At 33.1% G+C, this 14385-nt stretch overlaps 1 protein-coding gene and 1 non-coding gene across 2 annotated transcripts; one reads left to right on the top strand and one right to left on the bottom strand.

Moving 5' to 3' along the window:
• Positions 1 to 9869: 9869 nt before the first annotated feature.
• Positions 9870 to 10562, bottom strand: LOC127092217 (uncharacterized). The gene has a single exon (XM_051031065.1). It carries the CDS (start codon positions 10560 to 10562, stop codon positions 9870 to 9872), a length of 693 nt encoding a protein of 230 aa, XP_050887022.1.
• A 1005-nt stretch (positions 10563 to 11567) lies between these two features.
• On the top strand, positions 11568 to 11675 carry LOC127116753 (small nucleolar RNA R71). Its single transcript, XR_007801544.1, has one exon. It is a non-coding gene; the product is annotated as a small nucleolar RNA R71 (small nucleolar RNA).
• The last annotated feature ends 2710 nt before the right edge of the window (positions 11676 to 14385 follow it).

Raw genomic sequence — 14385 nt, 5'->3', positions numbered from 1 at the left:
GAGGAAGCTATCACTATCGTACTATCAGGGAGCCTGATTCTTAACAAAGTTCGGTATACTTCATTTCTAAAGCCTTGGCCGTACCAAAGATGCATTACCAGAAGATCAAAAGGGAGACTATAACATTGTTGGTCCCCTCTAGGAAGCTATAGAGGTATTTCTTAGCATACTCTATAATTTTTAAAACTGACTTACCCTTGAAACAAGTGTTACATTGTTCATATCTTGATGGTCTGCTAATGAAGTGGTCCATCGAGTTATTTGAGTTTCATGTTTCCTACAAATCAAGAAAAGCCTTAAAAGCATAGTTATTCACCGAATTCATCAGACCATGTTTATAGATAGATCGTCTAATAGCCGAGGAAGTGAGGTCGGCCTGATTTTAGAGAATGAAGTCGTCTTGATGATCAGGGTCTCTCTTCATTTTGAATTTTAGTCTATCAATAACAGATCGAGTATGAGGCAGTTATCTTAGAGCTTACTCTAGCGGGGGAAATTGGGCCATAAAATGTTAAGTTAAGAATATATTCCCAATTGGTAATCTTTTAAGTAAGGGGAGAGTCCTAGGCTAGAGACTCGTTGTTGCAACTGTGACACCCTAAAACCCAAATTCTTCTTTTTTATATATATAAAATATGATTTTGTGGAATATTTATTTCATATAACAAACAGGGCATCACATCAACTCAAAATAACATAAACATATTTCATATATGAGTGCTTATTTAAACATTACTAAACATAATAATTTAAAAGTGAACCACAACCCTGATGTCACAATATTCGAGCCTTATCACAATCCTTGATCTATAATAGCAACAATCCTTACTGGAATCATTCGGAATTTGGGATTTTATTTTGGATTTTTAGAGACGAAAGGTTTCTTCAACGAAATCATTGGAATGATTAGGGCTTTCTCAGGATATGTGTGTTTTCTTCCTTTTTTCCATTCTCTATCTATTTCTTTTATTTTTCTCTTCCTTTCATAAAAATCAGCTTTTTATTTATCAACCTTGTTCCTTCACTTCCTTCCCATATTGTCCCATTAACTTTATTTTACAATTAAATATAAATAATTCATATTATTGATAATAATAATCCTCAATAATAACAACAACATTTATATTTTCTTTTAAAATAATAATGATAATAATAATAATAATAATAATAATAATAATAATTACAATACAAATCATGAAAGCACACTAAACTTGAAATAATAAAAATAAAAATAATATTCAAATAAATTTTAGGGTGTTACAACTCTCCTTCACTTATTGAATTTTCATCCTAAAAAATTTACCCAGAACGAACAAGTTTGGATACGACTCTTTCATCTGGCTTTCTAGCTCACAAGTTACCTCACCTTCAACAGTTCTACCCCTACACAACCTTAACCAAAGGAATTCCTCTTAAGTGTCTTACCTTTCGACGTTCAATTTGCAAGGGTAGTGTTTCATAAGTTAAGTTATCTCTTATTTGCACATCATCTGACTGAATCACATGCAAAAGACCAGGAATATACTTATGAAGTTGAGAGACGTGAAAGATACTTTTAAGAAATTGGTAGGAGACTTCATTAACTCTTTTAAGAATTTGATAAGTAGCAATAAAACAAGGAGTAAACTCTTGCGACTTCAATGTTCGCCTAACCCAAGTAACTGGAATGACTCTTAATAATACATGATCTCCTTCATGAAATTCAAGGGTTTTTCTTCGCTTATCATGGTAAATTTTATGCCTACTCTGTGACATCTTCATCTTTTCATGAATCATCTTAACCTTATTAGTAGTCCCCTAAACTACTTCGAGTCCTAACATGACGCTTTCACCAAACTCATACCATCACAATGGCAATCTACATATTTTGTCATATAATGCTTAAAAATGTGTCATCTCAATAATATAATGGAAACTATTATTATAGGTAAATTCAATCAGTGGTAAATAACTATCCCAACTACCTATTTGTTTTGAAACACACACTCTTAAGAGATCTGCCAAGGATTGGATAATCCTTTCCGTCTAACCCTCTTTATGCGGATGATATGCAGAAATCAACTTTAGCTTAGTTCCCAAATCTTTATGTAGGCTTTCCCAAAATCTCTATGTGAGTCTAGGATATTTATCTAAAACTATACTAGATAGAATCTCATGCAATCTCATTATTTGTCACACCCCAATTTTGTCCCTACCCTTTTTCATATCATCTGACTATGGGAATTTGAATTTCATCTGATGCTAAGATGAGAGGTTCTTATGTCATGGATTCATTCACCCATTCATTCATATATCATTTCTTGGTCTTTGGATCACATCTTTATGCAAAGAGGACCAATTTCAACCAAAAGTCAACCATCGGTCTAGCTGATCAATTTAATTGGTTCTTGAGAATCATGTTAAGACAAGTCATTGTATTCATCATATTACATCCATTCATGAACAAAAGTCAAAGTCAAGAATAAAAGGTTAACATTTGGCTTAAAAGAAGTTTTTCTTTCTAAGTTCGCCTCATTTCATTTCTTATTTCTCCACTTTAGTTTTTTTAGGTTTTAATCCAATTTGCATTTCATCTCATTTATCATTTGCATCTTGCATTCTTCTAAAATTTAACTTATAAAGTCAACAAAAATAGAATAAGGAACTTGCTTACACTTTTGGATGACATCACTTGAGAGAGGGAATAAATTATACCTTTACTTGGTTGGCTTTACATTATGAATCATGTATGTGCATTAGAATATTGCATCGCAAACAAACTTTAATTTCATTTCATTTTCATCATCTAATCATCAATCTAAAACAAAAACAATTAAAAAAAATAATATGTTAGAATTTGCACACGTTTGGATTAACTTGAATTTCAACATTGGCTTGCATCACATGAGTTACAATTCAATTATCCACGTGGTTTTTTATCATGGATAATTTTGCATCACCTTCTTTGCATGAACATCACTCTTCACAATGGATTATGTACAACAACATTCACATTATCACCATCATCATCATGAATTACCAACCAAGTGAAAATGTAAGAAAGTGACCAAGAAAGCAATTTGAAACCAAATGAATTTGAATTTCATTTTCAAGTTTGTTCCAAGTGACCACATGGTTCCTTCATATACAAGTCATCATCACTATTTCAAAATAAAACTAAGTAGAGTTGGAGCAATTAAAACTTAAATTTTATTTCAAATTTGGTTTACATTTCACATGGCTAGGGCTTTGTGACTACTTCAATCAATACATTATTTCCATAACATTTCATACAAGAGTGCAAACTTAGAAAAATAAATGTGATTTTGAAATAAAGTCGAATCTCTTTTTCATCCCGCAATTCATACTACATTCATCACTCCAAAATTCAAATAGCAATTAACAAAACAAAATGAAATTGAACACAAATGCATAATTAAAATCTGAATTTCATTAAAATTCGAACTGTAAGAGTTTGTTACATGAGAGAGACTAGAATTCAAACTTGCACACGACCTAAACAAATCATCACATGGTTTGTTCCCCACTCTCCACAAAATCAGCAACAAACTTGTAATTTTCCTCTCAAATTTCTACTTGGCACATGTGCTTACAACATAATTACACAAAACCACATAAACTCTCACCAAAATCTCACCTCCTCACATGAATTTCACTCTCATTTCACACACTCACATTAGCTTACGCACTCACTTATTTACCATAAATTTTGCCTATTTAAGCTCACAACAATCACTGGAATGAGGATCTAAATACACACATATTGAGAAAGCCATCAAATTCATACTACTGCTAAAAAAAATTCAGCACTTCATAACCTACAATCTCCCAATAAACCCTTCACTCAAAGCTCTTCCATAAGTTGTTAAAGCTTCATATTGAAGCTTTAATCTAGCTTGAGCTTGGCATTCTCAACCACTGCAAATTAGCAACTCAAAAACATTCATGCAAGAGATTTCAAAGAAGGATTAGAAGAAGAGATGGGATAAGAAGAATGAAAGATTGAATTAGAAAAGGAAAAAAATCATAGTACCTATTTTTATTGCTTCACTGAAAGCTTGAGTTCTTGCCAAAGATCTGATTTGGTATCTCTATGGCTTTTTTACACGTTTTTCTGTAGGATTAATGTTGTTGTATACTTGTTTGTCGTTTCCCCATGTTAATTTCACCTAATTGTGAGTGTTTTAGTTGATTTGACAGGGTTGGGTTTTTTAGGGTTCTTTAGTTTGATGTATGATTTGGTATGATTGATGTTTTATTTGTTGTTTCTAATACCATATTTGTGTTTATGAGACTAGATTAAGTAGGGTTTGTGTTCATGATTTTTGGATTTGAGGTTTTTTTAGCGAAATTTGGGTTGAGTCCTCAAGAACATTCATCATGTTCTTGAGGATATTCATCGTATTCATCTTAAAAGGGGTGTTTTGGATCCAATATGTAAAATAAAAGTGGATGGTTTAGTGTTAGAGGAGAGGTAGAAGGGAGAGAATGTTGATTGAAGAGAGATAAAGAGATGGGACAAATGAGAGGGATCTCACGCGATTTCCTCTTTTGTTGTGTGAGTGGTGCTTCACTAAGGCCACACGGTGCCTCCTCTGTCGTTCGATTGACTGACCCGATTTTGACTTAGGGACTCATATACATGAGTTTGATGGTTGCAATATTCAATATCAAAAGTAAGTATCTGTTTATCGTTTCCACATGGACTGATGCGATATTAAATGTCGTTCAACAGTTAATATAATTTAAGTGAAAAGTTGTCGACTTATTTGTTTGCATAAAATACGTAATATAAAAATGGTAAATGATAAGTGAAGTTTCAAATATGAGACAACTTACTAGGATTGGGGTTCACCCACCGATTATGCACATTTTCTTCTAATCAGTTATACGGAGATTAGTCTTTTAATCAATATTATCATGTATCGCTCGTCGACAGTGTTTATGTCTAAACCCCTGACGTGAATTCAACCGTATTGTTTAATCGATGATCTCTCAGTCTATTAAATAATGCAGTAGCATTAAGATTTAATACTCTTGTGAATGTTAAACCTAAATCTATGTCTAGAGTTTAACATCTAACAGATGATTATCGTAGATCGAGATTTGAAGAGTATTTCTCAATAACAATTTAAATTAATAAGTTAAACGAGTAAGCAAGGATAACATCAATACCAATAAATGCATAATTCATATATAACGCCATGATCATAATAAACACATACAGTACCAATGGATTACATCCAATCTCAACAAGAAATAGATTTAACTACTCATGGTAGCATTGATTACAAATGAGAAGAAAGAAAGATGGATGAGCATCAATGGTGACTTCTCGTTGATTGATGTGTTTCCAACTTGTGTTCTGCAAGTCTAATCTTCACTCTATCTCTTTATCTCTACTAATCTAATTCTCTCTAAAATTCTCCAAGTCTCCTTAAATGAAATGTTTATGAACTATATACAGTGGTCTTGTCATGTTGCTCTCGTCTGGCGAGTTGTTGTCTCGCCTGGAGAGCCACCTTTCTTTACTTTGAAGTATCTACCAACTCAGCATCTCAAATTCCCTTGTCTCGCTAGGCGAGCAAAAGGCTCTCCTTACGAGCTTCCTCGATGCAGCTTCGCTTGGAGACAATGGGACATTTTTCTTACGAAAAGTCTCTGACTTGTATCGCCTGGTTCTCATTGTAGCTTTGTTAGGCGAGATGGCTTGCTTGAGACTCTCTTGGCAAGAAAGGTGAATTTTGCTTCTACTTATCCACTTCTGAGCCTCGATGTTGGCTTATTGGGCGAGCTCTCGCCTTGGCCTCGTTAGATGCTCGCCTGACGAGCATGCAGGATCTCTTCTTTCTTGCTTTGTGTTCCAATCTTGATTAATTATGGAAATTCCTGCACAATAGAAAATAAATAAAAAATCACCACACACACACACACACATATATATATATATATATATATATATATATATATATATATATATATATATATATATATATATATATATATATATATATATATATATATATATATATATATATATATATATATATATATATATATATATATATATATATATATATATATCAAACTTAATCCTATGCAATATTTGGGGATATCAATGGTAGAAAATGTTAGATTGAGCCAATAAGTGTCAAGTTTTAATGTGGTCAAATACTCTCTTTTGGAACTTATCAAATTCTCCCTAACTTGAATCTTTGTTTGTCCTCAATCAAAGTCTTAAAACTTTTTCAAAATCAAGATTTATCACCAAGCTTCATGATCAATAATACTTTTCAAAACAAATGAAATAAATGTATGGTTCAAGTTAATGAATTCACATGTGAAGGTTATGCTCATTACTTTTCTAGAAATAGAACATGATTATGAATTAAGTTCTAAACACAAATTTCTAGTCATATAATCTAAAGCAACGACCTAATTCTACTTGAGTCACCCTAACACTCTTCTTCATAAAATGGATGAAGAACTTTTGAATTTAATCATACGGTAAGTGAACTCTCATACAATAACCTTACTAACATCCTGATCAATTCATATGTTCATCTGAATAATTTACTCTGAAATTATGAAAGTATAGATCACTAAGGACTTGTTCATGGCTGTAACTTGGTCGATTTCACAAGAAAATATAATTTCTAAGGATATTGAAACAAAAGTGATCCAAGTTAATGAAGAGGATCTCAAAATCTTACATTATCCATACTTTCATTTTCTCATTTTCTTTTCCACCTATCAAAATCTTTTGATGTAACAATGTGGTCATTTGTTTTTCATTCTTTCCTTTCCTTTCTTTTTCTTTCTCTTTTCTTTCTTTCATTGGATCTTTCTTTTTATTTTTCAATTTTCTTCTTTTTCTTACCCATGAAGAAACCTCTCCCCAACTTAAGAAATTATCACTTTTATTTCAAGAAAAATACTCTTCATTCTTGGTGATTCATCAAGATTGGTTAAAGGTTTCAAAGAAAAACTAGAATGTATCAATTATAAACTTTTTTATTTTTGGACAAAAGACAACAAATTCACCAAATGGTTTACTTAGTGATTTGTTTGAATTCAAAATTGATTCACTCATGACTTTATGACTCAAAAGGGGTTTGCAAATGCTTACTTATTCACAAGTTAGGATGAGAGGTTTTTGGCATTAGTGGTTTTGCTCGACATCAAAAACTACCTTGATCCTTTCTATGCTTCACAAATTTCAAAACAAATTCAATATTTAACATGAATCGAACGAGTTAGAACAAGGATTATCAGTCATCCTGAGCATATAAGTGAATAATAGACGTCTTTCTCACAATCTCTAGCTTGGACCTAAGTGATTCAAGCATGAAACATGTTTTTTCAAAATGATGCATTAAAATGATTTTATATGAAGCACAAAGTTCAAATTCATGCTAACATTCTACAAAGAAATAAACATGTACCTTATTTATGTGTAATTCATTCAAAGTTCTTATCATTACCACTACATTTTTATTGATTTTCTTGAAACTTAATTGATTCTTCTTTGCTTCTTCAAGCAAATTAGACCAATCTTGAAAACAAACACAAAATATTATGTTGCACAAATTAAACAAACTAGTTAAAACAACTATTTAAACATACAAACTAATTATAAAGAACCAACATCCAAAAATCATGGTGAAAACACCAACAAAATATCCCACATTCAAATAAACAGTGTGATCATTACAAGAAAAAAATTGAATCAGAAAGCAATAAGATATCTAATATAAATGACTGAAAGCTTTTAAAATATCACTCAGTTATGGAGAGCATTCTTTTCGTTCATCTACATTCTAATCAACCATCTCCTCATTTAATTCTTCACTTAATCTTGTCTTTGTTTCCTCCAATTCTTCTTCTTTATTACTAGTAGTTGTTGCCTCCCCTTGATTGCATCGCCTATCCTCAGGCCAGTTAATATGTTCTTGGAACGATCCTGGTTCCATCACTTATTGGCTTGCCTCCTCGGGTCTCCCTATCTGCAACTGAAGTTTATACATTAAATCCTGCATAGAAATAAAATCTCGATGGTTGGACTCATTTTGGTCCCGAGTATGAGAGAAAGCAACTTTCATCCTTGGCTCTTAATCACTAAAACCATGGTTAGTTATGTTCATAGGTGCTTGTCTGGTTTCTCTGGTTCTCGTATATGTATAATACTTAGAGTATTCATCATCAATAGGTCATGTGATAGTCTTGTGAACATGCGGTGGTAAAACCATGTGCGTGCTCATGTAAAATCCCATGATTAAACCAGAGTATACCAGAGGGCATGAAGGTTTTGCTCCTAGTTGACGACCACTTTCCACCATAATTTTGAGTTCATAAGCTATAGTGTGAACCATGTCCACATGTCTCCCCTTGACAAGGTGAAATAGAAGGTTTACATTGTCCAAGATGAAGGGAGAAGTGTGGCTTCTAGGTCTGATGTTATACAGGATCATAAGGAGAAAAACTTGAGCAACTAGAGATAAGTCATCTCTCTGATATCTAATAGGTACTCCTAAAGAATTGAGATAAACACTTCGGCCTTCAAGCAAGATTATTACGAAAATTTCTTCAATGTTCAATGTCTTTTGGAGAGATTTACCATAAGGGCATGGACCACCTGCCTTTATAATTAGAGGATTGCCTAGAAATTGATTAATTACATCTCTGTTGAAGGTGATGAATCTACCTCTCACCATTGATGTAAACGAGAAGGCTTCACCCTCAAATGGAAAAGCATTAGCATAAAATTCCTGAACTACAACATGATTCAAATTCTTGTGTGGATTGATCAAAGTTCCCTATTTCCTAAATTCCAAATTTTGAGCCATTAACATGAAGTTTCCCTCCAGGTTTATGGAAAATCTCTTTTCATCCCAAATTCTCTTATTTGTAAGTTCTCTAAACCTTCCCTCTTGTTCAACTCCTAGGAACCTTGAGTCATCAAATGGTATTTGGTTCCTAAAAGTGCTTGCTGCATTTGATCTTTGCTTTTTTGATAACATATTCTTTTTGGTCGTCATTGATAAGTTGCTGCTTTAGAATGAAAATTGAAAATTTGAAAGGTTTCAAGTGATATGTGGTAAAGGTAATACAATAGGATCTAAAGTGTGTGAACTAGATCTTGTAAAAAATGATTTGAATGAGGTTAATTGAAAACAATTACAAATTCCCACCTATTTTGTAGTAAACTTGTGCGCAGAAAAATAAAAGTGGGGGATGTTGGACGCTAGAAGTAAATGGAATTTAATTCATTTACTGAATCTACAATGCTCGCCTGGCGATATAGAGCAAGCAATCGGCGAGAACAAATGGAATTGCCTCGCTTGGTGAAGGAAATGCTCGCCTAGCAAGCTTTCCAGATTTCAGTTTTACTGCAGAATTTTCAACATGAATTCTATGCCATTTCTACTCCTTATTTTAAACCTACTAAACAAGAAAACTTTTAAACACTTACAAGTTTGGGTTGCCTCCCAACAAGCTCTTGTTTAATGTCGTTAGCTCGACGCCTATTTTGTGATTTAGAGATTTTTTTTTGTGGGGTGGTTGTGGTGACTTGAGAAATCTCACCACCTAGACATTGTGTTGAACTTTGTTCTTTGAAATCCAATATTGCTTTAAAGTTGCTTCTCCCAAATGCCTTGCACCGTATATCGTCATTCTGGTAAGCATGTTGCTTACTGACTTGGTCAGTTTGGAGAGCCCCTTTGTAACTTGCTTTAAAGATTTTTGGTTTGTTCATGTTTCAACTCTTTCAATGTCCCTCGAGAAATATGAGCTTACATTAATGCACTTTTCTCATTCAAGCATTCCTCAACCCTTTTTGTTTTCTCTGCTTTCTTTGATGGATGTTTTTACATATCCATGATCATTTCATTAGTTGCATCCAGGTTAAAACAAACTCTTTTTTCTCTTTGATTATGTGTTGTTTCAAATAGGTTAAATCTTAATTCTTCATCTTTGACTTGAACCTTCATTATTCCATCATCAACATATATCATCATCCGTGCAGTTTTCATGAATGGTCGACCCAATATTAGGGGAGTATCATCATCCTCTTCAATGTCTAGTACCACAAAATTAATAGGAAACAAAAAAAAATCCACCTTGACCAAAACATCTTCAGCTATGTCGGATGGTTGTGTGATGGATTTATCGGCTAGTTGCAGTGTCATCCTTATATTCTTCATTTCCAAATCACCTATCCTCCTGATTACTGATAATGGTATTAGATTAATACTTGAGCCAAGATCAATGAGTGCTTTTCCTATGTTCACGCTTCCTATGGTGATAGGTATCGTGACACGGCTGAGATCTTTCTCCTTTTTAGGAAGGGTTCTTTGAATAATGGAACTACAACTTGCATCTAAATGAATAGTCTCTTCATCCATATATCGTCTCTTTTTTGTAAGGATCTTTGTCATATGTTCCAAAGCTTCCATAAATGGTATATTGATTTGCAACCATTTGAATATATCCATAAATCTTACATATTGCCTTTCCTTGTCTTTCTTGACATGAGCTTGGGGATACGAAAGATTTTTCATTGGCGGACTGAACTCTTTATTGTTTCTTTTCATTTCCTTTGATTTTTCTGTTTCTTCTCATCACTCGTTTTTTTCTCTTTTTTTATGTTTCATTTTCAACAAATGCTTCTTTATTTTTTTTGTTCTTCTCCACCCTTCTTATTATTTTCTTCTTGCTCTTCCTCTTGATTCTCTTTTGTCTCAACAAAATTCTCTCTTTCTGCAAAGTCTCACAAACTCCAATTTCAATTACTTTACAACTTTGAGTTGTAATTACTTTACAATTCTCCCTCTGATTGGTTTGTGTGTTGGCTGTGAAGGTTCCTACTTGTTGATCAGCTAATTGTTTTGCAATCTTCCTAACTTGTGTTTCAATATTCTTTGTCAAAGCATCAATGCTTTTTTGATTTGCATTTGACATTTACATATATTGATTCAAAGTGTCTTCCAACTTTAAAGTATTGTTTGGATGTGGAGTATTTTGATTGAAATTCTGATAAGGATTCTTCCTGTTTGAAGTACCTGTATCTTGTCTCCAACCTTGACCATAAATTGCATTGTTTCCGCATTTATAGCCCCGATTTCCTTGATATAGTGCTTGCCCTTGTTGTTAATTTCCTATATATTGCAATTCTTCAACAGTTGGGGAAAAATACAGTAGGATGATCACCTGTGTGAATTTCACAAAAAGAGATATGTTATGGTTTATTCGGTATCTCATGCATTTGCTAGAATTGTTGTAGAAGGTTTGAAAGTTGCTTGGTGAGTTCTTCCACTGTTTGAGTTAGTAACTTATTCTGAGCAAGGATCGCATCATTTGTTCCTAACTCGATAATACCATTTTTCCATTGTGATACACCTTTATTATAGTGGACTTGGTGGTCATTGAGTTTCATTCAATCAATGATGGATATTGCATCCTTTGTACTCTTAGAGATTAAGGAATCACATGATGTTGTATCTAATAGAAGTTTGGGTTGCGCTTGAAGTACATTGCGTAAAATTTGACGTTGTGTAATATCATTGAAACCATGACTAGGACATTTCCTCAACATAAACTTGTATCGCTCCCATGCTTCACAAAGTGTTTCAGTGGAGCCTTGAGAAAACATAGGAATTGTAGTCTTTACATCTAAGAACATTTTGTGCAGAAAGAACTAATTAAGAAATTTTTCTTCAAGAATATTCCAACTGGCCATGATTTGTGTTGGTTGGTCTAGATACCAATCCTTAGGCTTACCAATTAGAGAATGAGAAAATGATCTCATAAAGATAACTTCCTCTTCTACTTCCAAAGCTCTAAGCATATCGGATAATTCAAAGAATTTGGTGAGGTGAGTGTAAGGATCTTCATAATCATGATCGGCGAAAGGATTCACATAAATAGTCTGAAGTAATAATGTATTCATCTCAATTTTCCTGGCATTTGTATAAGTTATGGCCACGTGAGCCTATTGCCTCGGGCTATTATGACATGGCATACTTCCCTCTATGGGTGGGTTGTTATTTATGACATTTCTGGTGTTTTCTTCGACCTTAGCTATGACTTTCATTTGTTGTGGAGAAGAAGAGTTTGAGGTAGAAGTTTCTTCGTGTTGCTTTCATTGTTTAGCTAGTTGTTTGCGTCTTCTGGTTTTGTTGTTGTTCCTTCAGATTGTTATTTCAATCTCTGGATAAAAAATAAGTTGATTTTCCAGAGTTTTACGTTGCATACATAGAATTCACAACTTAACCACACAAGTGAGCAACATGATAGGTAAAAATATATGTATAATATGAAGTGTAATAGTTTCTTAAACAAATATGAACTGACGTAATGCTTTTAATATCTAAACCACTCCCCAACAACGACGCCATTTTGATAGTTGTAGTATTCAACACCAAAAGTAAGTATTTGTTTATCGTATCCATAAGGATTGATGCGATATTCAATTTCGTTCAAAAATTGATATAGTTTATTGTATTTGAATACCTGCTAGAACAAGTTTGGTTCTACATCTACAATCCTTGAGTTTTGATGATAACAAAGTATAAAGAATAATTTTGTACTCTAATAGTTTCATTAAGTGTGAAAAATCTAAATAAGCCATATCTCGGATAAAATAGACTCTAAACAAGCCAGATTGTGGATAAAGAAGACTCTGGATAAAGAGACTTTGGACTTTGTACTTCATCAGACTCTAGACTCTAGACATCATAAGACTCTGGACTCTGGACATCATCAGATTCTGAACCAAGTTAAAAATACACAAAAGTACTTAACTGATAGTCAACTCTGGATAACCTAGTCAACGCTTCTAAAAAGAAAATCCAGACATACTCTAATAAATTCAAGCCTCGTGTCCACTAGACTTTAAAGTCTAATCTTCAAGACTCTGAACTCTGATCAATCTTCAAATAATCTCTAATATGAAGCTAATAATTTAGATAACTATGATTGAAATAATATTCCTGAAAATCGTACATTCAAGCGGCATAATCAAATGTTTCCTTTAAAGGAAAAATATGATGGAATTATTAAGGAATGTATTACTAATGAATCTCCATGTTTCATAGATAAACCTCGTACCACTATTACAACTGTGAAGTTGAAGAATTTTCCAATTATATCCTCCAACAGTACTATTGATCATCTATTTAAAGAGGACAAAAGAATTATGAAAGATAGAATAGAAGTGACATATAACAATGAAAAGAAAAAAAAACACTCATTACACTTAGAGCTTTTCATTTGTATATTTTCTTAAGTGTAAACTCTAAAACTTATTTTGTATATCTGCTTGTTAAGAAGCATTCTTGTATAATCTTTGCATTGTAACTTTGTGTAAATTCCTCGAGGGACTAAGTTTAGTTGGTAGCCTCAAGAAGTCATTGACAGTTGATCTTTTAGTTTTTCCTTGAGTGACTAAGTTTAGTCTGTAGCCTCGAGAAGTCATTGACATTTGGTCTTTGAGTTTGTAATCTGATTTATTAGTGGATTAATACCTTAAGAAAAGGAGAAATCACTCTGATGAGTGGACTGGGCTAACTTAGATAACAGTGAACAAGTATAAAAATCCAGTGTATTTTTATCATTATTGTTCTTGTCTTTGGTTTGTGATTAGTTTGGTAAAAAGTTGTCATATCTGAAACCCAATTCAAACGCCCATTTCTTATGTTTCATGTACCTTCAATTGGTATCAGAGCTTCGGGTCTGGTATTGACTCTTTTCTGTCAAGCACTTAATTGTGTCAGATAAAGATCCACTTTCAGGAACACAATATGACATCCACAAGCAACAATGATAAAGATCATTATTCTGCTAAACCTCCAATCTCTGATGGAGAAAAGTTCGACTATTGGAAATATAGAATCGAAGGTTTCTTCCTTGGATATGATTCGGATCTATGGGATATGGTGATGGATGGTTACACACGTCCTATAAATTTAAATGGTGTAAAGCATGAAAGAAACAAGATGGATGAACAACAAAATAAGGACACCAAAAACCATCACAAATCAAGAACAATATTGTTGAATGTTATTTCTTATAATGTGTATGAAAAAGATTACAAATAGAGACTCAGCTAAGTCTATATTTGATTCTTTGGAAATGAATCATGAAGGAAATGAGCAAGTAAAGGAAACTAAGGTTTTTGCATCAATCCAGAAATATGAAGCTTTCAAAATGGAAGAAGATGAAACTATTGAGGATATTCTCAAGTTTTCAAACTCTTGTGGATGGATTAAAAGTTTTGAAAAAAGGCTACACCACTGCAGATCTTGTTAAGAAAATCATTAGAAGTCTGCCAAAGAATTGGAGGCCAATGGTAACACCACTCAAGGTGTCAAAGGATCTGAATAA

Source organism: Lathyrus oleraceus, chromosome 1 (genome assembly GCF_024323335.1).
Source record: "Lathyrus oleraceus cultivar Zhongwan6 chromosome 1, CAAS_Psat_ZW6_1.0, whole genome shotgun sequence".
NCBI lineage: Eukaryota > Viridiplantae > Streptophyta > Magnoliopsida > Fabales > Fabaceae > Lathyrus > Lathyrus oleraceus.
Note: the sequence above shows the minus strand (reverse complement) of the source record. Positions and strands in the feature narration are given on the sequence as shown.